The sequence below is a fragment of the Odontesthes bonariensis genome, chromosome 9 (genome assembly GCF_027942865.1).
Source record: "Odontesthes bonariensis isolate fOdoBon6 chromosome 9, fOdoBon6.hap1, whole genome shotgun sequence".
Classification (NCBI taxonomy): Eukaryota; Metazoa; Chordata; class Actinopteri; order Atheriniformes; family Atherinopsidae; genus Odontesthes; species Odontesthes bonariensis.
The window spans coordinates 1,006,904-1,029,800 of NC_134514.1; the positions used below are offsets into that span (position 1 = coordinate 1,006,904).

General features: G+C 46.3%; 2 protein-coding genes across 2 annotated transcripts; both read right to left on the minus strand.

Annotated features, from left to right (window-relative positions):
- Positions 1–309: 309 nt before the first annotated feature.
- Positions 310–1,260, minus strand: LOC142388970 (olfactory receptor 52K1-like). The gene has a single exon (XM_075474521.1). It carries the CDS (start codon positions 1,258–1,260, stop codon positions 310–312), a length of 951 nt encoding a protein of 316 aa, XP_075330636.1.
- An 11,912-nt stretch (positions 1,261–13,172) lies between these two features.
- On the minus strand, positions 13,173–14,111 carry LOC142388971 (olfactory receptor 52K1-like). Its single transcript, XM_075474522.1, has one exon. The coding sequence runs from the start codon at positions 14,109–14,111 to the stop codon at positions 13,173–13,175; it is 939 nt and encodes a 312-aa protein (XP_075330637.1).
- Between the last annotated feature and the right edge of the window lie 8,786 nt (positions 14,112–22,897).

Sequence of the window (22,897 nt, forward strand, 5' to 3'; positions counted from 1 at the left end):
TAGTCTCTGAATAAGCCAAAAAATGTTTGTGTGCCTCTGCACCTGCTTTCCCAGGCTAATTGTTTTGTCTTCATATTCTCTGGATCAGTTGAGGTCTCAGTTAAGGTCCTGTCTCGTGTCCATCATGGAAAAGTACATTTAGTAAGGCCAATTTTAACAATTGACATAAAAAGCCCCCAAAATCAATTAAAAAAAAAATCCTTCTCAGAAAATATGTTCTTCGTGTTAAACTATTTAAATGATGAAACAGGAATACTTTTCAGTTCAAAAACAGGTTTTTCACGGACAAAATGAAATGATCTTCTGCGGTTAATTGACAGTTTGGGCCAGGCGACAGGATGAAAACATCTTTAGGATGTGCTGTCTTATCTCGGTGGTTCTGATGCCGTAGATGATCGGGTTGAAGCAGCTCGGGAAGAACAGGTAAAAGATGCTGACGAAAACCCGACTGCCTGCAGAACTGTTGCTCATCCGATACGATAGGAAAGCTGTGAGAACGAAGGTCAGACCGACCACCATCACGATGATGTGGGTGATGCAGGTGTGAAGGGCTTTGGCCCCGGATTTACCCGAACCCAACACCGAGTGGAATATGATGATGTAGGAGGTCGTGATGAGGAGGAAGTCGAGCACGAGGACGAAGAACACCGACAGCAAGCCCACCAGACTGTTGATGGCAGTGCTTCCGCAGGCCTGCTCCACCAGGGCCATGTGCTCACACAGGCAGTGGTGGATCTCATTCCTGAAGCAGTAGGACAGCGAGCCGGCCAGCGCCACCACCGCCGACACCACCACCACGTTTCTGACCAAAAGGGGGATCACAAACTTCAGGAATCTCGGTAAAGACATGTGGTCGTGGTAGGAGAGCGGCATGCAGATGGCGAAGTAGCGGTCCAGCGCCATCCAGAGCAGCACGGTGGACTGACAAGTTCCCAAGAAGTGAATGAAGTACATCTGAAGCAGGCAGCCAGTCAGAGAGATGCCCCTCCAGTCCAGCAGGATGTTCAGCAGCATGCTGGGCGCGAAGCAGAGCGGCAGGCTTAGGTCGATGCACGCCATGCAGCCAATGAGGATGCACATCGGCGAGTGGAGGTTCCTGCGCGAGCCGATGACGTACAGCAGCAGGCAGTTTGCAAACAGCGACACGGCGAACATGATCAGGACCAGGATGGCGATGACGGGCCTCAGAACTCCGATCTCACTGAAGCCCGTGAGGAGGAAATATTCATGTGAGGAGATGTTGTCCTTCAATGGCTCCATCCTCACGTCCTCCTAAACCCCGATGAACCCTACTGAACCCTGCTGAACCCTACTGAACCCTACTGAACCCTACTGAACCCTGCCGAACCCTCCCGAACCCTGCTGAACCCTGCTGAACCCTGCTGAACCCTGCTGAACCCTCCTGAACCCTGCCGAACCCTCCCGAACCCTGCTGAACCCTGCTGAACCCTCCTGAACCCTGCTGAACCCTGCTGAACCCTACTGAACCCTACTGAACCCTGCTGAACCCTGTTGAACCCTGCTGAACCCTACTGAACCCTCCTGAACCCTGCCGAACCCTACTCAACCCTCCTGAACCCTACCGAACCCTCCCGAACCCTGCCGAACCCTACTCAACCCTGCCGAACCCTGCTCAACCCTACTGAACCCTGCTGAACCCTGCCGAACCCTACTCAAGCCTCCTGAACCCTACCGAACCCTGCTCAACCCTGCTGAACCCTGCTGAACCCTGCTGAACCCTACTGAGCCCTGATGAACCCTACCAAACCCTGCCGAACCCTGCTCAACCCTACTGAACCCTACCAAACCCTGCCGAACCCTACTCAACCCTCCTGAACCCTACCGAACCCTCCCGAACCCTGCTCAACCCTCCTGAACCCTCCTGAACACTGCCGAACCCTGCTGAACCCTGCTGAACCCTACCGAACCCTCCTGAACCCTGCTGAACCCTCCTGAACCCTGCTGAACCCTACTGAGCCCTGATGAACCCTACCAAACCCTGCCGAACCCTGCTCAACCCTACTGAACCCTACCAAACCCTGCCGAACCCTACTCAACCCTCCTGAACCCTACCGAACCCTCCCGAACCCTACTCAACCCTGATGAACCCTACCGAACCCTGCCGAACCCTACTCAACCCTGCTGAACCCTGCTGAACCCTACCGAACCCTGCCGAACCCTGCTCAACCCTCCTGAACCCTCCTGAACCCTGCCGAACCCTGCTGAACCCTGCTGAACCCTACCGAACCCTCCTGAACCCTGCTGAACCCTCCTGAACCCTGCCGAACCCTGCCGAACCCTGCCGAACCCTGCTGAACCCTGCTGAACCCTACCGAACCCCGCCGAACCCTGCCGAACCCTGCTCAACACTACTGAACCCTGCTGAACCCTACCGAACCCTGCTCAACCCTACCGAACCCTACTGAACCCTCCTGAACCCTGCCGAACCCTGCCGAACCCTGCCGAACCCTACCGAACCCTCCTGAACCCTACCGAACCCTACTCAACCCTCGCGAACCCTGCTGAACCCTGCTGAACCCTGCCGAACCCTCCTGAACCCTCCTGAACCCTACCGAACCCTCCTGAACCCTACCGAACCCTGCTGAACCCTGCTGAACCCTCCTGAACCCTACCGAACCCTACTCAACCCTCGCGAACCCTGCTGAACCCTGCTGAACCCTGCCGAACCCTCCTGAACCCTCCCGAACCCTGCTCAACCCTCCTGAACCCTCCTGAACACTGCCAAACCCTGCTGAACCCTGCTGAACCCTACCGAACCCTCCTGAACCCTGCTGAACCCTCCTGAACCCTGCTGAACCCTACTGAGCCCTGATGAACCCTACCAAACCCTGCCGAACCCTGCTCAACCCTACTGAACCCTACCAAACCCTGCCGAACCCTACTCAACCCTCCTGAACCCTACCGAACCCTCCCGAACCCTACTCAACCCTGATGAACCCTACCGAACCCTGCCGAACCCTACTCAACCCTGCTGAACCCTGCTGAACCCTACCGAACCCTGCCGAACCCTGCTCAACCCTCCTGAACCCTCCTGAACCCTGCCGAACCCTGCTGAACCCTGCTGAACCCTACCGAACCCTCCTGAACCCTGCTGAACCCTCCTGAACCCTGCCGAACCCTGCCGAACCCTGCCGAACCCTGCTGAACCCTGCCGAACCCCGCCGAACCCTGCCGAACCCTGCTCAACACTACTGAACCCTGCTGAACCCTACCGAACCCTGCTCAACCCTACCGAACCCTACTGAACCCTCCTGAACCCTGCCGAACCCTGCCGAACCCTGCCGAACCCTACCGAACCCTCCTGAACCCTACCGAACCCTACTCAACCCTCGCGAACCCTGCTGAACCCTGCTGAACCCTGCTGAACCCTGCCGAACCCTCCTGAACCCTTCTGAACCCTACCGAACCCTCCTGAACCCTACCGAACCCTGCTGAACCCTGCTGAACCCTACTCAACCCTGCTGAACCCTGCTGAACCCTACCAAACCCTGCCGAACCCTACTCAACCCTGATGAACCCTACCGAACCCTGCCGAACCCTACTCAACCCTGCTGAACCCTGCTGAACCCTACCAAACCCTGCCGAACCCTACTCAACCCTCCTGAACCCTACCGAACCCTCCCGAACCCTACTCAACCTTGATGAACCCTACCGAACCCTGCCGAACCCTACTCAACCCTGCTGAACCCTGCTCAACCCTCCTGAACCCTCCTGAACCCTGCCGAACCCTGCTGAACCCTGCTGAACCCTACCGAACCCTCCTGAACCCTGCTGAACCCTCCTGAACCCTGCCGAACCCTGCCGAACCCTGCCGAACCCTGCTGAACCCTGCTGAACCCTACCGAACCCCGCCGAACCCTGCCGAACCCTGCTCAACACTACTGAACCCTGCTGAACCCTACCGAACCCTGCTCAACCCTACCGAACCCTACTGAACCCTCCTGAACCCTGCCGAACCCTGCCGAACCCTGCCGAACCCTACCGAACCCTCCTGAACCCTACCGAACCCTACTCAACCCTCGCGAACCCTGCTGAACCCTGCTGAACCCTGCTGAACCCTGCTGAACCCTGCCGAACCCTCCTGAACCCTCCTGAACCCTACCGAACCCTCCTGAACCCTACCGATCCCTGCTGAACCCTGCTCAACCCTCACGAACCCTGCTGAACCCTACCGAACCCTGCTGAACCCTGCTCAACCCTGCTGGTCTGCAGCTGTAGGATGAGCCTGATGGAAACAAACAAAATAAAGGAAACAAATCAATATAAGAATCAATCAATCAATCAATATAAGTAAGGGAGAATGCAGATGTGTTGCCAGCAGAGCAGAGACCCCCAGAGACCCCCAGTTCCTGATGAAGGCAAAGAAATAACTGAGGCCAGGAATATCCATTCTGAGGCTTTGATCTGATTTAATTTGATTAACGGTTTCTCTGAGTTCACGGGGAGAACCAGCCGGGAATAGAACCAGGAACCCTCTGCTGTGAGGAGACTGTGCTGACCACCTCACCACCGCTCAGCCTCAACAGCCAAACTTCTAATCTATAATATAATAATAATATAATCTGAATATGTTCACATGTTAACCAAAGGTGTCCAATTCTATCCCAAAAAAACAATATTCATAGTTTAAAAAGCTTTTATTTGTACTTTAATACATCTTAAAGGGTCTAACTGCTGTAACAGCCAAACACAGCAAACTCACTCTGACTCTGGATTTGTGGGCCAGTTCTACCTGGAGTCTGTTCTTTAAACAGATTTAGTTGCTGATGCTGACAGAAGGATTTGAATCAATGTATCTGATAAATGAATAAATATCAACTGAAATAGAAATAAAAAAAATACTTTATTCATCCCCCAATGGGGGAAACTCAAATTAGTCAAGTAGCTCAACATTTTTTTAAATATTTACAATGATTGTATTAATAACAACATTAATAATACCAATTCTAGTAAAAAATACTACGACTAACTGATAATAATAATAAATGACTAAATAAAATAATTAATAATAAATAAGTAAAAATAATAATAAAATTAAAACAAAAAAAATTAAAGGATCCGTCCGTTTCCCAGCATCGAAACCTGTTTGGATCAAGTCAAGTAAAGAATACGGTTTAGGATTCAGTGATTAAAGCTCAAACTGAGGAGAGATGGAACATGAATCTGAACAGATTTGATGAGAGATTCAAAGGTTTTAAAAGAAAATCCCCTCATCAGCAGAATGAAAGGTTTCCAGGAGAAACTCATCCATGCGTTCATCTCCAGCAGACTCCATCACTGTAATGCTCTTTTAACTGGACTTCCCACAAAGAGCATTAAACATCTGGAGCTCATCCAGAACGCTGCTGCTGGAGTTTTAACCCGGACTAAGAGATCTGAACACATCACAGCAGCTTTAAAATCTTTACTCTGGCTTCCAGTCAGTCACAGAATAGATTTTAAAAGCCTGCTGATGGTTTACAATCTGTGATGTGTTCAGAGAATATAAAGCCAGCAGAGCTCTGAGACAAAATATGACTTTGGTAAAAGTCCAAGTCACTGACTGAAATGTTACTCGAGTTAAAGTCTTAAAGTATCCGAAACGTCTTGTACTTAAGTATGAGAATTACTGTAAAAATAGATGTACTTAAGTAATGTAATGAAAAGTATAAGTAAAAAGTAAACAAGGCAAATGCAGTTTGAATGACATTTTTTATATTTTGGGTAAACTTTGAAGGTCAAATACACTTAAAATCTGCACACAACCAAGTGCAGGCAAAATTTAGACCAGGTTTAGACAGAAAATACAAACTTTGTGAACCTTTAAGTTTTTCTTTCTTCTTGCTGAAAATGAGGCGTACATTACACCTTTAAGAAAAAAATGAAACAAAAGAGGCTGCTACTGTTATTGCCATCATTATAAACAAAATTTAAAGAAAAAAATAGGAGAAAACTGCAGCTTATCTGGCATCTGAAGAGGGAGTCCAGTTTGAAACCCCTTTTGTAAAGCTTTCTAAAAAATAAATAAAATAACTCAGTACAGAAAATGCGGCCAACATCACCAAGAAAAAAAGCTGTTAAACTTCACAAGCTGTAGGAGGTGCACACACAACCGCTCATTATACAAAAGAAAAAAGAGTTGGGAGGGAACTGCAGCTTATCTGGCATCTTTTTCATAAAACTACCGTAAAACCTAAAAAAGGGGAGTTTCTGTAAGATAGAATTTCCACGTCTTTGGGCAGGCAGAACATGCATGGGGTCAGAACACTGCTGCGTTTTTTCTCTCTCCCTAACTCTTTTTTTTTGTAACAAGTAACTAAACCGAACAATGAAAATGGAGTAAAAGTATGCAATTAAGTTCGGAAATATAGTGAAGTAAAAGTGAAAGTTGTCAAAAAATTTTAAACTCGAGGAAAGTACAAAGTATTCCAAAATATACTTAAGTACAGTAGTGAAGTATTTTTACTTCGTTACTTTACAACACTGGCTGCAAACAAGTGGAACAAACTGCCAGTGGAGATTAAACTTTCACCAAATGGAGACATTTTTAAATCCAGGTTAAAGACATTTCTGTTCTCATGTGTCTATGCATGAAATCTGCACGCTATCTTTGAACTTATCTGGACTGTTGCTGGTTTTTAAATTCATTTAAATGATTTTATTTGTTTCTCTTTATATTCTTTTATGTATTTTATTTCTTTCTCTTTATATTCTTTTAATCATTTAAATGATTTTATTTGTTTCTCTTTATATTATTTTATGTATTTTAATGCTTCTTGCACTCCCTGCTGCAATGCTTTTATTTTATGTGAAGCACTTTGAACTGTTTTGGACATGATTTGATTTGATTTGAGACTGAACTTGTGGTGGAATCACTGCATTTTCCCAGTAAACACGCCACCTGTTCCCTGTGTGAGCAGGTAGATGGAATCCATCCCTCCTCTGTTTTAATCTGAATACAGATACAGAATGTTCTGGAACAGAACTGACACATGAAGCCTGTAAAAAGCCAAACTCCTGCACGATGAGGCCTGCAGCCGCTTTCCTGATCTGACTAAAAACCCTCCCAGCTGCTCACCGCTGAAACAACTTTTTAATATTCTAATAACACAAGAAAGGAAGCACCACAAGTGACAGAAACTGACTAAAGATTTGGTTTTTATTATCGGCAGCAAGTCTGTGTAGCTCTCAATTTTTCTCGTCGTTTATTTGATTATTTGTCATTTTTATTGATCTGCTTTTTTGTTTTATTTTAATTTCTTTGACAATGTGCAATACTACTAAAGCTTTATTTATTTGTTTATTTAGTCATTTATTATTATTATTATTATTATTAGTTAGTAGTATTTTTTACTAGAATTGGTATTATTATTGTTGTTTATACAATCATTGTAAATATTTAAAAAAATGTTGAGCTACTTGAATACTTTGAATTTCCCCCATTGGGGGATGAATAAAGTATTTTTCTATTCTATTTCTATTCTAAAGAGGAAGCCCAGATCCTAATGCAGCTTAAACATTTAGAGATATTACACACTCATACAGGGAAAAAGAGCAGAAGAAGTTCAGCTTTCCTCAGAGCAGAGATGAAGATGCTGGAGAAAACACAAGAAATCCAACATAATGTCACGTATGTGCAGAGAAATCAGATCAGCTTCCTGTGTCGGATGTGAGGATGAAGAAATGAAAGTTAGAGTTGGAGCTGAACCAGCTGAACCAGTTCTGCCGGTTAAAGCCGAGCACGGAGCCGTTTACCTGTTGCTGTCTGGAGTTTGTTTCTGAACGTGTCGGCAGCTTGAAGACGTCTTCTCCGTCTGTACGTCAACCCGCCGACTCTGCCCTTTAATGTTCTCTGTCCGACGCTGCCATTGGCTGAAAGTTTCAGGAATATGTGCAGATACCCCCACAGACAAGGGAAGAAGAGAAGAAAGAAATATTAATATTAAAAAAAAGTTTTTCTGAAGCACGTGGTGAATTAGACTAAATCTACCTCCAAACGTGAAGGTAAAAGTCAGAGCTCAGATATAATGGGAGTGAACGGGGGTTTGGGTGATTTCAGAGAATGAGGCTGTGTTCGAAACCGCATACTACATACTACATACTGCATACTGCATACTGCATACTACATACTGCATACTGCATACTGCATACTGCATACTACATACTGCATACTGCATACTGCATACTGCATACTACATACTGCATACTACATACTACATACTACATACCACATACTACATACTGCATACTGCATACTGCATACTGCATACTGCATACTACATACCGCATACTACATACTGCATACTGCATACTGCATACTGCATACTGCATACTGCATACTACATACTGCATACTGCATACTGCATACTACATACTGCATACTGTATACTGCATACTGCATACTGCATACTGCATACTACTCGATCAGACAGTATGCAGAGCGTTTACCCACAATGCATTGCGCTCCTGCCCGAGCCGAAATCAGCCGGCCTGAAGCTGATTTCCCTTAAGCTCTAAACTCTGTAAACTTTAGCAACATTTGAAACATTTTCAGGTGAGAAAGTAGTCGTTTAGATCCCCAACGTGTTGAAAACCTGACAAAATACCGGCTGTTTACCATTTAGTTCCCACGAATTCGGCGCTACTAAAGCTAGCCGCAGTGAGCAACGCACTTCCGGTTATTTTCACAAAATAAAATACCCGTTGCCTTTTATCATAGGGAAAGCCATTACCATACAATTGGTGCTTTTGTTCTGAAAACAGGAAGTGAACCTGCCCTCGTAGCTAGCTTGAAACTGCCGTTTTGACAGGAAATGACGATCGGCCACGTCACGTTACGTTGCATCTTGGGTAGTTTGAGTATGAGTAGTAACCTCATGATGCATACCCAACATTTAGGAGAATCTAGTATGCATCCGGGAACTTCTCGCTTACTCAAACTCGCATACTAACTCAAAAAGTTAGTAGGAGTAGTAGGAGAAGTATGCGGTTTGGAACACAGCTTGAGTTATTAAGTGCATGTAGACACCTTAATCTGACTAAGAACTGGATCGGATGGGATTCAGACCCCGAGATAACTGGGTTGAAAGTCACTCTAAACCTGCTTGTAGACGCTGAAGCACGTGGTGAATCAGACTTTGCGTTCTGCGCATGCTCCAGATGTTTTCCCGGGGTCGTGACCCGGAAGTCAAAGGAGACGATATTCCTGTTGTTGTCGCCGTCAGAAACAAACAAACAACGCGATGGAGAATGCTCCGTTGGGCATCGAGTTTGTGCAACAAGCAGCTCATCACAGACCAAATGTAGAGGGACGTAGCTTCATCTGGCTCTGCGTTCTCCATCTTTCTCCAATGCCTGAGTTTGTTGTTGTTGTTGGTGGTGCAGAGGTCAACAGGAAGTGGCTCTATTAGCAACAGCTGGAATGGGTACAGCGCCACCTATCATACCGGGGTATGACACGCTTTGTGCCTCTGATCCCATTCATTCACCGCCATATATCCAAGGAGAATTACCCAACTGTAGCTGTAATCTGATTACTCTCACCATGCAGTCCTCCTGTCACATCTCAGTAATTATGTTGGCATCCACAGCTCTGCATTGAAGTGGTTTGCGTCTTACTCGTCCAGTAGAACCTTCTCCGTTATGGTTGGTGACCTTTCCTCTATCAGTGCTCCTCTCTCCTGTGGAGTGCCTCAAGGATCTATTCTTGGCCCTATCCTCTTCTCGTTGTACATGCTATCAATTATAGCCAGCCACAACCTTTCTTTCCACTGTTATGCAGACGATTTACACATTTATCTACCATTGAAGCCAAACAGTAACAGTGCACAATGTTCTTTGTTTAATTGTTTTGCTGATATTAAAGCGATACTCCGGAGTAGATTCAACCTGGGGTCATTTGAACCGTGATATCCAGCCAAGTAGCCCAGCCGCAGTTTTTTCGATATTGGCTGAACATCAGCTGAGTTACTGAGTTATCCAGAATAGCTTCGTACAAGGGTTAATGGATCCTGGTCCGTATCTCCAAAATTACCACACTAAAATCACATGCCATGACACCAAACTTCTACAGTGATACAAATATGGTCTGTCCTCACAAAACGATGCATTTGGAAGTTTGTACATAGTCAAGGAGTTTATTATTATCAACACAAGCCTGATAGCTTCTCTGCTGCTAAAGCTGTGTCGACGTCACTTCAGGGAGCTTCAAAATAAGATGAGGGTTGATCTACTACTGTAGACAACAAAGCAAGGCTGCTCAGTTTCTCCATTGATAAAATAATTTCACAACTCTACAACATAAAAATTCATAAAAAAACATGTAGAATATAGCATATACTTTGGTGTCATGGCATGTGATTTTAGTGTGGTAATTTGGAGATACGGACCAGGATCCATTAACCCTTGTACGAAGCTATTCGGGATAACTCAGTAACTCAGCTGATGTTCCGCCAATATCGAAAAAACTGCGGCTGGGCTACTTGGCTGGATATCACGGTTCAAATAACCCCAGGGTGAATCTACTCCGGAGTATCGCTTTAAGCCCAAAACTTTCTTCATGTAAATGATGACCAAACTGAATGCATTGTGTTTGGGGACACTGTGACGGCTGGCTTTGGCACCTTGTCTTCAAAGCTCAGTTCAACCATCAGAAATCTGGGAGTGACCTTTGACCTTTGACCTGAGGTTGGACGAACAAATGAACAAGGTCGTCAGGACTAGTTTTTTCCAGCTGCGTCTCCTGGCCAAAGTTAAAATGTTTTTAAGTGGTCATGACCTTGAGAAAGCCGTCCATGCCCTGATAAGTTCATAAGATCAGACTGTTTTAATGCTCTTTATGTGGGCGTCTCCCAGTCTTCTCTCAGCCGCCTTCAGCTGGTGCAGAACGCTGCTGCCCGTCTTTTAACCAACACCAACAGACGTGTGCACATCACTCCTGTTCTTAACTCCCTCCATCGGCTTCCTGTCCTTTATAGAACTGATTTTAACCTTTTAATGTGTGTTTTTAAAGCTCTTAACGGCCTCGCCCCGTCGTATTTATCTGAGCTTTTAACAGTCCTGGTAGAGCTCTGAGGTCAGCAGATCAGTTTCTGCTGGAAGTGCCCAGGTCAGAATACAAACCCTGGGGTGAGCGAGCCTTTTCCCAAAGCTGCCCCCAGGCTCTGGAATAAGCCCCCCGTCCAGCTGCGTCTTATTTCTGACCTGGGCCTCTTCACATCTGGGCTAAAAACCTACTTATTTAGGATGGCTTTAATACCCAGTAGCATGATGACACTTTTATCTGATTAGATTTTGTTGTACTTTACTTTCACTGTTCTTTTATTGTTTTTATTTGTTTTTACTTCTTCTTCTCTTTATTTTTCACCTGCTGTACAGCACTTTGGTACATCGTAAGGATTGTCTGTAAAGGGCTGTAGAAATAAAATACATTTACATTTATTAGCTGAGGTTGAGACATGAAATCAGGCTTAATGTGACATTTGGTTGCTCAGGGTGTCGTCCACAGAGGAGTGATGCTGCTGTGTAACCTGCTGTAACAGGTAGGTGATCTTAACCACCAGCAGGTGGTGCCCAAGCTGCAGCCCTTGGTCCTCTCTCAGCGCTTTAGGTTGACTTTGGAACCGGCTCATTCATTCCTACCAGCATTCAAATTCAATTCAATTCAAAAATACTTTATTTATCCCAGAGGGAAATTAAATGTTGATGTAGCTCAATTAAATCAAGGAGTTATTATAGATGCTGATGGCTGTGGGCAGGAAAGATTTCCTGTAGCGCTCCGTTTTGCATCCAAACTGAAGAAGCCTTTGACTGAAGAGACTCTGTTTTCCGATAACAGTCTCATGGAGAGGATGTTCAGGGTTATCCATAATTCTCTTGATTTTATGCAAAATCCTTCTTTGCATTATTGTCTCCAGAGGTTCCACAGTCGTCCCCAGAACAGAACCAGCCTTCCTTATCAGGTTGTTGAGTCTTTTTAGGTCCCTGGTTCTGATGCTGCTGCCCCAACAGATGACGCAAGAGTTTACTTTGCAGTAAAAAGTAATGAAGCCTGTTAGAAGGTGGTGCTCATGTGAAATAGAAATTACAATAATATAAAGGTTAATGAGTAAATACACTGCACAGTATCTGGAGTCCATCTGCATTGGATGGTTGGTAACAATGAAAAAGAGTCCAAGTGTGCCTTCAGGAAATGAACCAGTTAAAAAAAGCCCCTAAGAGAATGTGAATGTGCTCATGGATGAGGCACCATGTCTCCTGCTTTATCATGACTGGGCCTGACAACCAAAGAGTCAAAGTTATCTATGAGTAGGGATGGTAATTGATAAGATTTTTACGATTCCAATTCCATTTTTGATTCTGCTTAACGATTCGGTTCTTTATCGGTTCCCTTATCGATTCTCATTTGGGGGAAAACCGGTCGATTAGCATCAACTTTGTTTAACACGAGTCGTGACCTTACAAACCCAACAACGGTGAGGTCCACATTGGTCTATCCTGGCCTGGGTAATTTAACTCTTCCTGCTCTGGTGAAAGGAGAAGCTGGAGGTAGAGGTGAACTGGGGGTAGTACCACCAGCCTCTGGCTCTGAGCCAGTCAGGCTCTGTCTCTCATGATTTCATCTAAATGTAATGCCTGAGAAGGCATTCATTTAACCTTAACCGTTACTAACAGCAGCTTTTACAATCAGGCAAATGCTGCTAACATGATAGGCAGTGTTTGTTAGTTAGTTTCCTGCAGTGTTAGCCGAGGACATGCTAACATTGCTAATGTTGCTAACGTTGCTGGGTTCAGATTCACCAACGTTAGTCCGGAGCAGATCGAAAAAGCGACATTCATTCATAGTTATTGCATGTTGGTAGTATTTCCTCCCTTTGGTGAAATATTCACTTTGCAAGTTGCCCTGTTGTCGTCTTTTTTAGGGATGTGGAACCAAACTTTCGAGCGTTTGTACCGCGCCATGTTTACTGTTGACTGCTGGCTGCACTGGAAGGGAATCGTTTGCAAAATTGCAAAACGATTCCAAGGAATTGAAACACTGGGAACCGGTTCTCAACAAGAACCGGTTTTCGATTCCCATCCCTATCTATGAGCGTCTAAAATGTCATCTTTTATAACTTCCGGTCTGTTTTCCCTATGGAAATGTCCCTGAAACACAACGTTTTAGGGTTTTCTTACATCTGGGGTGCAGTTTGGACAAAGTGTGTCAGCATCTTCAGCATTTGTTCTCTGATCTCAGAGGTCCTGATCCCATAGATGATGGGGTTGAAACAGCTGGGGAACAGCAGATACATGGTGCTGAAGAACACCCGAACGGCTGCAGGGAGACTGTTTCTGATCCGGTACGACAGGAAGGCGATCAGCGCCAACGTCAGACTGAGGGTGATGACCATGATATGTGTGACGCAGGTGTGGAGAGCTCTGGTGCTGGAGCTGCCGGACCTCAGCACGGAGCTGAAAATCACCACGTAAGAGGCGGCGATGACGAAGAAGTCGAAAACGGGAATGAAGAACATGGCGATCAGCCCGGCCAGGTTGTTGGTGGCGGTGCTTCCACAGGCCAGCTCCACCAGCGCCATGTGCTCACAGAAGCAGTGGTTCATCATGTTTCTGCAGAACGACAGACTTCCTGCCAGACCCACGAACAACGTGATCATCAGCACATTTCTGACAACAAGGGGGATCATGAACTTCAGGAACCTCTGCGGGGCCATGCGTTCGTGGTAGTAGAGGGGCGTGCAGATGGCAAAGTAGCGGTCCAGAGACATCCAGACCAACAACGTCGACTGGAAAGTTCCAAAAAAGTGAATGAAGTGCATCTGAATGAGACAACCGAGCAGGGAGATGCCCCTCCAGTCCAACAAGAGGCTCAGCAGCATGTTCGGGACGAAGAAAACTGGAAGGCACAGGTCGATGCAGGCCATGCAGGCGATGAGGATGCTCATCGGCTGATGAAGGCTTCGCCGTGAAACGACGACGTACAGCAGCAGGGAGTTGGCCAGCAGAGCCACTATGAACATGAGGAAGAACGGCACGAAGACGACGGGTCTCAGCTCTCCGAGCTCATCGAAGCCGTTGAGGATAAAGTGTTTGTGTGAAGAGATGTTCTCCATCTTCTCCTCCTTCTAAAAACTCAGTGTCCAGCTTTAATTCAGGCAGTCTGCGAACAGAGAGAGGATAAAGTCAACATTTCCACTCATTTACAGATTACTGGATGCTGGAGTACAAATATTACTTCTATGTTCACCTCTAAAGTATCTTTGCACAATCAACAATAAATACCAGAATGTTCTATGTATTCATCATCTGTCCACATGGAGAAAAGGCATGAAATAAGTCTTTACCAAGAGGGAAAAAGCATTGGGCCAGAGGTATGGAACGAGCCTTTACTAATAGGGAGAAAGCATTGGGACAGAGGTATGGAACGAGCCTTTACTAATAGGGAAAAAGCATTGGGACAGAGGTATGGAACGAGTCTTTACCAATAGGGAAAAAGCATTTGGACAGAGGTATGGAAGGAGTCTTTATCAATGGGGAAAAAGCATTGGGACAGAAGTATGGAACAAGTCTTTACCAATAGGGACAAAGCTATGGGACAGAGGCATGAAACGAGTCTTTACCAATAGGGAAAAAGTTTTCGGACAGAGGTATGGAACAAGTCTTTACCAATAGGGACAAAGCATTGGGACAGAGGTGTGGAACAAGTCTTTACCAATAGGGAAAAAGCTATGGGACAGAGGTATGAAACAAGTCTTTACCAATAGGGAAAAAGCATTGGGACAGAGGTATGAAACAAGTCTTTACCAATAGGGAAAAAGCATTTGGACAGAGGTATGGAACGAGTCATTACCAATTGGGAAAAAGCATTTGGACAGCGGCATGAAACGAGTTTTTACCAATAGGGAATAAGCATTCGGACAGAGGTATGGAACGAGTCATTACCAATAGGGACAAAGCTATGGGAAAGAGGCATGAAACGAGTTTTTACCAATAGGGAACAAGCATTCGGACAAAGGTATGGAACGAGTCATTACCAATAGGGAAAAAGCATTTGGACTGAGGTATGGAACGAGTCTTTACCAATAGGGAAAAAGCATTTGGACAGCGGCATGAAACGAGTTTTTACCAATAGGGAAAAAGCATTCAGACAGAGGTATGGAACGAGTCATTACCAATAGGGAAAAAGCATCTGGACAGAGGTATGTAACGAGTCATTACCAATAGGGAAAAAGCATTGGGACAGAGGCATGAAACAAGTCTTTACCAATAGGGACAAAGCTATGGGACAGAGGCATGAAACGAGTTTTTACCAATAGGGAAAAAGCATTGGGACAAAGGTATGGAACGAGTCATTACCAATAGGGAAAAAGCATTTGGACTGAGGTATGGAACGAGTCTTTACCAATAGGGAAAAAGCATTCAGACAGAGGAATGGAACGAGTCATTACCAATAGGGAAAAAGCATTGGGACAGAGGTATGGAACGAGTCATTACCAATAGGGAAAAAGCATTGGGACAGAGGTATGGAACGAGTCTTTACCAATAGGAAAAAAGCATTGGGACAGAGGTATGGAACGAGTCTTTACCAATAGGGAAAAAGCATTGGGACAGAGGTATGGAACAAGTCTTTACCATGAGAGAAAAAGCATTGGGACAGAGGTATGGAACAAGTCTTTACCAATAGGAAAAAAATTGGGAAAGAGGTATGGAACGAGTCATTACCAATAGGGAAAAAGCATTTGGACAGAGGTATGGAACAAGTCTTTACCAAAAGGAAAAAACATTGGGAAAGAGGTATGGAACGAGTCTTTACGTATAGGGAAAAATCATTGGGACAAAGGTATGGAACAAGTCTTTACGAATAGGGACAATGCAATGGGACAGAGGCATGAAACGAGTCTTTACCAATAGGGAAAAAGCATTCGGACAGAGGTATGGAACGAGTCATTACCAATAGGGAAAAAGCATTTGGACAGAGGCATGAAACGAGTCTTGACCATGAGGGAAAAAGCATTTGGACAGAGGTATTGAACGAGTCTTTACCAATGGGGAAAAAGCATTTGGACAGAGGTATGGAACGAGTCATTACCAATAGGGAAAAAGCATTTGGACAGAGGTATGGAACAAGTCTTTACCAAAAGGAAAAATCATTGGGACAAAGGTATGGAACAAGTCTTTACGAATAGGGACAATGCAATGGGACAGAGGCATGAAACGAGTCTTTACCAGTAAGGAAAAAGCATTGGGACAGAGGTATGGAACGAGTCTTTTCCAATAGGGAAAAAGCATTCGGACAGAGGTATGGAACGAGTCTTTACCAATAGGGAAAAAGTATTGGGACAGAGGTATGGAACGAGTCTTTACCAATAGGGAAAAAGCATTCGGAGAGAGGTATGGAACGAGTCTTTACCAATAGGGAAAAAGCATTGGGACAGAGGTATGGAACGAGTCTTTACCAATAGGGAAAAAGCATTCGGACAGAGGTATAACGAGTCATTACCAATAGGGAAAAAGCATTTGGACAGAGGTATAACGAGTCATTACCAATAGGGAAAAAGCATTTGGACAGAGGTATGGAACGAGTCTTGACCATGAGGGAAAAAGCATTTGGACAGAGGTATTGAACGAGTCTTTACCAATGGGGAAAAAGCATTTGGACAGAGGTATTGATCGAGTGTTTACCAGTAAGGAAAAAGCATTGGGACAGAGGTATGGAACGAGTCTTTTCCAATAGGGAAAAAGCATTCGGACAGAGGTATGGAACGAGTCTTTACCAATAGGGAAAAAGTATTGGGACAGAGGTATGGAACGAGTCTTTACCAATAGGGAAAAAGCATTCGGAGAGAGGTATGGAACGAGTCTTTACCAATAGGGAAAAAGCATTGGGACAGAGGTATGGAACGAGTCATCGCACCAACACAACACCTTCAGTATAATTCACTTCTCAGGATGATATCCAAGAGAAGAGTCAGTTTGTTGCTCTGCAGGAGACATTTCTAATGAAAACAACCCTTGTTTGTCAGAACTGCAGCTGAAAAACATCTGGAGTGATTCTGTTTTTTTCAGCCGTCACCAGAAATATCTGCACATGCACCAGGATACAGCAGCCGCTCTGCAGAGGGGTGAATTCCAGCACATTAATAATCCAAAACACACAGCCACCCTGACATTAATGCAACAGAAGAGGGGCACCCATGGCTCAGGATGTGGTTTGATTCCCACCCTCTCCTTTAACCAATCGCCCTTCCAAGCCCTGGACCTCCACCAGATGCCTGAGGGCCTGAGGGTTCCAGTATCTGAGCTGTTCCTGGAACTGAGGTTAAAGGGTGAAAGGCTGCTATAAAGATGAGGAATATTTACTGTATAAAACTTTAGCATTAAGCACTTCTCCTTCAGGAGGGAACAGAGCATACTGAGAGAGTATCCAGAAAAAAAGAGGTAAAAAAGAGCCTCTTTTTAAGTGTAAAAACCTTTGGATCTTTGATTAATCCAACATCTGTACAGACAACATGCAGCACACAGCCGAAGCAGTCTGTAAGTCTGTAAATATGTTAAATAAATCATAATATTAGGAAATACTTCATTACAGTAAAACATTTACAGAAAGAAATGATTCTCATCATCAGCAACCATAACAAATTATTTTTAAGCTCACAGTGAGACCTTCCAGGGTTTAATGTAATAATGCAGTTATTAAACAGGCATAAAGATTTAAGATTTTGGACATTTTCTGAATGTGTTCAACAGGAAAAGAAAACATCCAGATGTTACCTGATGCAACAACGACCATGTGGGGTTTTAGGTCCATGAATCTACAGAAAGTCTCAGCTTTACACATGAAGCAGTTTCCTGAACAAAGTTCCTTCAGAGAGAAGCTGGAAACACATTCTTAATGTTCAGCAAATACCTGACGAGGAGGAAAAAAGTGTGAAACATTTTCTATAAAAGCGTGCAGCTCAGTATCAGGAACACACAGCAGTGCAGAGAGAGATGCTTTTCCTGTTGGAAGCTGAAGAGGAAACAGAAACTCAGCAGATTAAAACGTTCTTATAAGAGATGGAAACATACAGAGATGCAGCAGGAGTCAAAGCTGAGGAGCTGCCGATGTGCCGGTGTGAAGTAAAGAGGCGGCAGCTTTACTTCGGTGTCGGGACTCTGAGATGATGTCATCTGACCCGACCCCACAGAGCCTCCACCTTTATACCCCACAGACCAGCTGTCTGAGAATAAGGAAACCAAAGTTAAAGCTTTAATTCCACCGTTGCTGATTTCAGTGCCAACACCACACCTATGGACAGCTATGGCCACAAATATAATAATAATAATAATATTATATATTATATAAAATATAATATTATAATAAAATTATATAGCGCTTTCCCAAATGCTCAAAGACGCTTTACATAAGGAACAAACAGAAAGCAGAGACAAAAACAAGACATTATAAACAAAAAGACAAGAGAAAGTGGGGGGGGGGACATAGCTATGGCCACACCTATGGCCACACCTATGGCCACACCTATGGACAGCTATGGCCACACCTATGGTCACACCTATGGACACACCTATGGCCACACCTATGGACACCTATGGCCACACCTATGGCCACACCTATGGCCACACCTATGGTCACACCTATGGTCACACCTATGGCCACACCTATGGCCACACCTATGGTCACACCTATGGACACCTATGGCCACACCTATGGCCACACCTATAGTCACACCTATGGTCACACCTATGGCCACACCTATGGACACACCTATGGACACACCTATGGCCACACCTATGGACACACCTATGGTCACACCTATGGCCACACCTATGGACACACCTATGGTCACACCTATGGCCACACCTATGGCCACCTATGGCCACACCTATGGTCACACCTATGGACACACCTATGGTCACACCTATGGACACACCTATGGTCACACCTATGGTCACACCTATGGACACACCTATGGACACACCTATGGTCACACCTATGGTCACACCTATGGCCACACCTATGGACACCTATGGACACCTATGGCCACACCTATGGCCACACCTATGGTCACACCTATGGCCACACCTATGGCCACACCTATGGACACACCTATGGTCACACCTATGGCCACACCTATGGATACACCTATGGCCACACCTATGGTCACACCTATGGCCACACCAATGGATACACCTATGGCCACACCTATGGCCACACCTATGGTCACACCTATGGCCACACCTATGGTCACACCTATGGTCACCTATGGTCACACCTATGGACACACCTATGGTCACACCTATGGACACACCTATGGTCACACCTATGGTCACCTATGGTCACACCTATGGCCACACCTATGGTCACACCTATGGACACACCTATGGTCACACCTATGGCCACACCTATGGACACACCTATGGTCACACCTATGGTCACACCTATGGCCACACCTATGGACACACCTATGGTCACACCTATGGCCACACCAATGGATACACTTATGGCCACACCTATGGCCACACCTATGGTCACACCTATGGACACACCTATGGTCACACCTATGGTCACACCTATGGTCACCTATGGTCACACCTATGGCCACACCTATGGTCACACCTATGGACACACCTATGGTCACACCTATGGTCACACCTATGGACACACCTATGGTCACACCTATGGCCACACCTATGGACACACCTATGGTCACACCTATGGACACACCTATGGTCACACCTATGGCCACACCTATGGACACACCTATGGTCACACCTATGGTCACACCTATGGCCACACCTATGGCCACACCTATAGTCACACCTATGGTCACACCTATGGACACACCTATGGTCACACCTATGGTCACACCTATGGACACACCTATGGTCACACCTATGGTCACACCTATGGTCACCTATGGACACACCTATAGTCACACCTATGGACACACCTATGGTCACACCTATGGTCACACCTATGGCCACACCTATGGACACCTATGGCCACACCAGTCTGGCACAAGAGTAAGATGTGTGTCTAATGCCTTCGGCATTGGCACCCACAATTATAAACATGCCTCAAAGACAGAAAAAAGAGACAAATCGTAGTTAGGGATGGCTCAGGGTCACCTGAAATAGTTCTGCTGCTACAGGCCCAGCCTGCTGGGGGAGCTCCCATGCTGGTTCTGGTTCTGATGGAGGTTTCAGCTCAGGATTGGATCAGAGAGGAATTTCAGTTACTCTGTTGGTTTCCTGAGCTGGAAACTGTTTTAAACTGGACTAATCTGGAATATTAATTAACCGGATTTTTTTGGATTATGATTGTTTTCCATTAATTGGCTTGAACTGGACTGTACCACATCAGTGCCCTGAGATGACATTTGCTGTTATTTTTGGCGTTTTTCTGAATAAACTGAATTGAGTTGGAACCAGACTGTTAAAAACATTAAAACATGTCCAATGTTGGAGATGCAGGGGGGCTTCAGGGTCACGGCAGGGTCACAGCAGGGGGGCTTCAGGGTCACAGCAGGGGGGCCACAGCAGGGGGGCCACAGCAGGGGGGCCACAGCAGGGGGGCCACAGCAGGGGGGCTTTAGGGTCACAGCAGAGGGGCTTCAGGATCACAGCAGGGGGGCCACAGCAGGGGGGCCACAGCAGGGGGGCTTTAGGGTCACAGCAGAGGGGCTTCAGGATCACAGCAGGGGGGCTTCAGGGTCACGGCAGGGTCACAGCAGAGGGGCTTCAGGGTCACAGCAGGGGGGCTTCAGGGTCACACCAGGGGGGTCACACCAGGGGGGTCACACCAGGGGGGTCACAGCAGGGGGGCTTCAGGGTCACACCAGGGGGGTCACACCAGGGGGGTCACAGCAGAGGGGCTTCAGGGTCACAGCAGAGGGGCTTCAGGGTCACACCAGGGGGGTCACACCAGGGGGGTCACAGCAGAGGGGCTTCAGGGTCACAGCAGGGGGGCTTCAGGGTCACAGCAGAGGGGCTTCAAGGTCACAGCAGAGGGGCTTCAAGGTCACAGCAGAGGGGCTTCAAGGTCACAGCAGAGGGGCTTCAGGGTCACAGCAGGGGGGCTTCAGGGTCACAACAGGGGGGTCACAGCAGGGGGGCTTCAGGGTCACAGCAGAGGGGCTTCAGGGTCACAGCAGGGGGGCTTCAGGGTCACAGCAGGGGGGCTTCAGGGTCACAGCAGGGGGGCCACAGCAGGGGGGCTTCAGGGTCACACCTAGGGATGGGAATCAAGAACCGGTTCTTGTTGAGAACCGCTTCCCAGTGTTCCTTGGAATCGTTTGGCGATTTTGCAAACGATTCCCTTATCGATTCCAGTGGGTGCGAATGACGTCACCACGCAGCGTTGCGTGGTGAGTCCAGCGCACCCAGCAGCCAACAGTAAACATGGCGCCCAAGCGGTACAAACGCTCGAAAGTTTGGTTCCACATCCCTAAAAAAGACGACAACAGGGCAACTTGCAAAGTGAATATTTCACCAAAGGGAGGAAATACTACCAACATGCAATAACTATGAATGAATGATTAACATTGGTGAATCTGAACCCAGCAACGTTAGCAGCGTTAGCATGTCCTCGGCTAACACTGCAGGTAACCAGCCAGAGGCTGGTTAGCCAGAGGCTGGTGGTGCTACCCCCAGTTCACCTCTACCTCCAGCTTCTCCTTTCACCAGAGCAGGAAGAGTTAAATTACCCAGGCCAGGATAGACCAATGTGGACCTCACCGTTGTTGGGTTTGTGAGGTCATGACTCGTGTTACTTCTAAACTAAACAAAGTTGATGCTGATCGACCGGTTAGAGGGGCTTCAGGGTCACAGCAGGGGGCAGCGGTGTGATTGCATCATGTTTACGGTGTCAGCTCACACTAATGAGCCCTGGTGGAGCTCCTCGCCATGTCGGCCTCATCGTCTGTAGCCTAACAGCCCTCAGAGGAGGCGGTCTGTGCGGACACTAACGGGCCAATTAGCTAAGTCTGCAGCACAGGGGACGGAGGCCGGAGGCTCCACTGTCCTCCTGCTAATCGCTGGACTTTGCTTTGGGTGTTTACGCTCCAGTGCAGCATCCAGAGGGAGGAGAGCGATGAGGTTACTTTGCGACAAACACAAACTTTCATCGAGCTCAGAAGAAACTAAAGAACGAGGGAAGAAACTTTTAGAACAGCAGGATGAGCAACAGTTCTGTTGAGATGGCGTCACTGATGGTGGGATGGTGTGGAAAAGATCCACAGAAAGCGTCCCTGCATGGGTGAATCACACAATTTTCTCCAACTGTTTGTGCTCTGTAAGTTTGATGAAATCAGAATGTCCTCTCAACAGTTTGGGAATAACAATAAAAACTTTCCAATTTACTGAATTCACATGATAAACTCTTTTATTTCTGCTAAAAATATAAATATATAATAACTATATCTATATCTGTAAAGCCCCTCTCTGTGATGAGACTTTTACAGCTTACCAGCTCATTTTTTATTTGTAGAATGTCAAATACTTTGTAATGATAATCTGTTAAAGCCCAAATACACCAAACTCCTCCTTTTGCATAGATTAGTGATAAAGCTGAATGATCCTTTTCTGGAATCTTCCACGTTCTCCATATTCGTCCCTCTTTCACGCTCAGGTTCTCTAACAGAGGCTTGATTGTTCAGCTCAGTCTCTGAGCTTTTCCTAGAACTCTTGGGGACAGAGATCTCTGATCTGATACCAGGGTACCACTGTTGCCTTCACTTCCTCCTTTGACCCTTGGTATTATTCAGACTTCTCTTCTTCCTTGTTCTTGGCGTTGCCATCAGTTGGAAGCACTAGATCTATCACTGCTGCAGTTCTGTAGTTTGGTGACCCCCACATCACCCTGTTGGTGACCCCCATATCGCCCTGTTGGTGACCCCCA

Coding starts and splice junctions, on each gene's coding strand:
- LOC142388970 (XM_075474521.1), bottom strand. CDS start 1,260: ATGGAGCCATTGAAGGACAACATCTCCTCACATGAATATTTCCTCCTC.
- LOC142388971 (XM_075474522.1), bottom strand. CDS start 14,111: ATGGAGAACATCTCTTCACACAAACACTTTATCCTCAACGGCTTCGAT.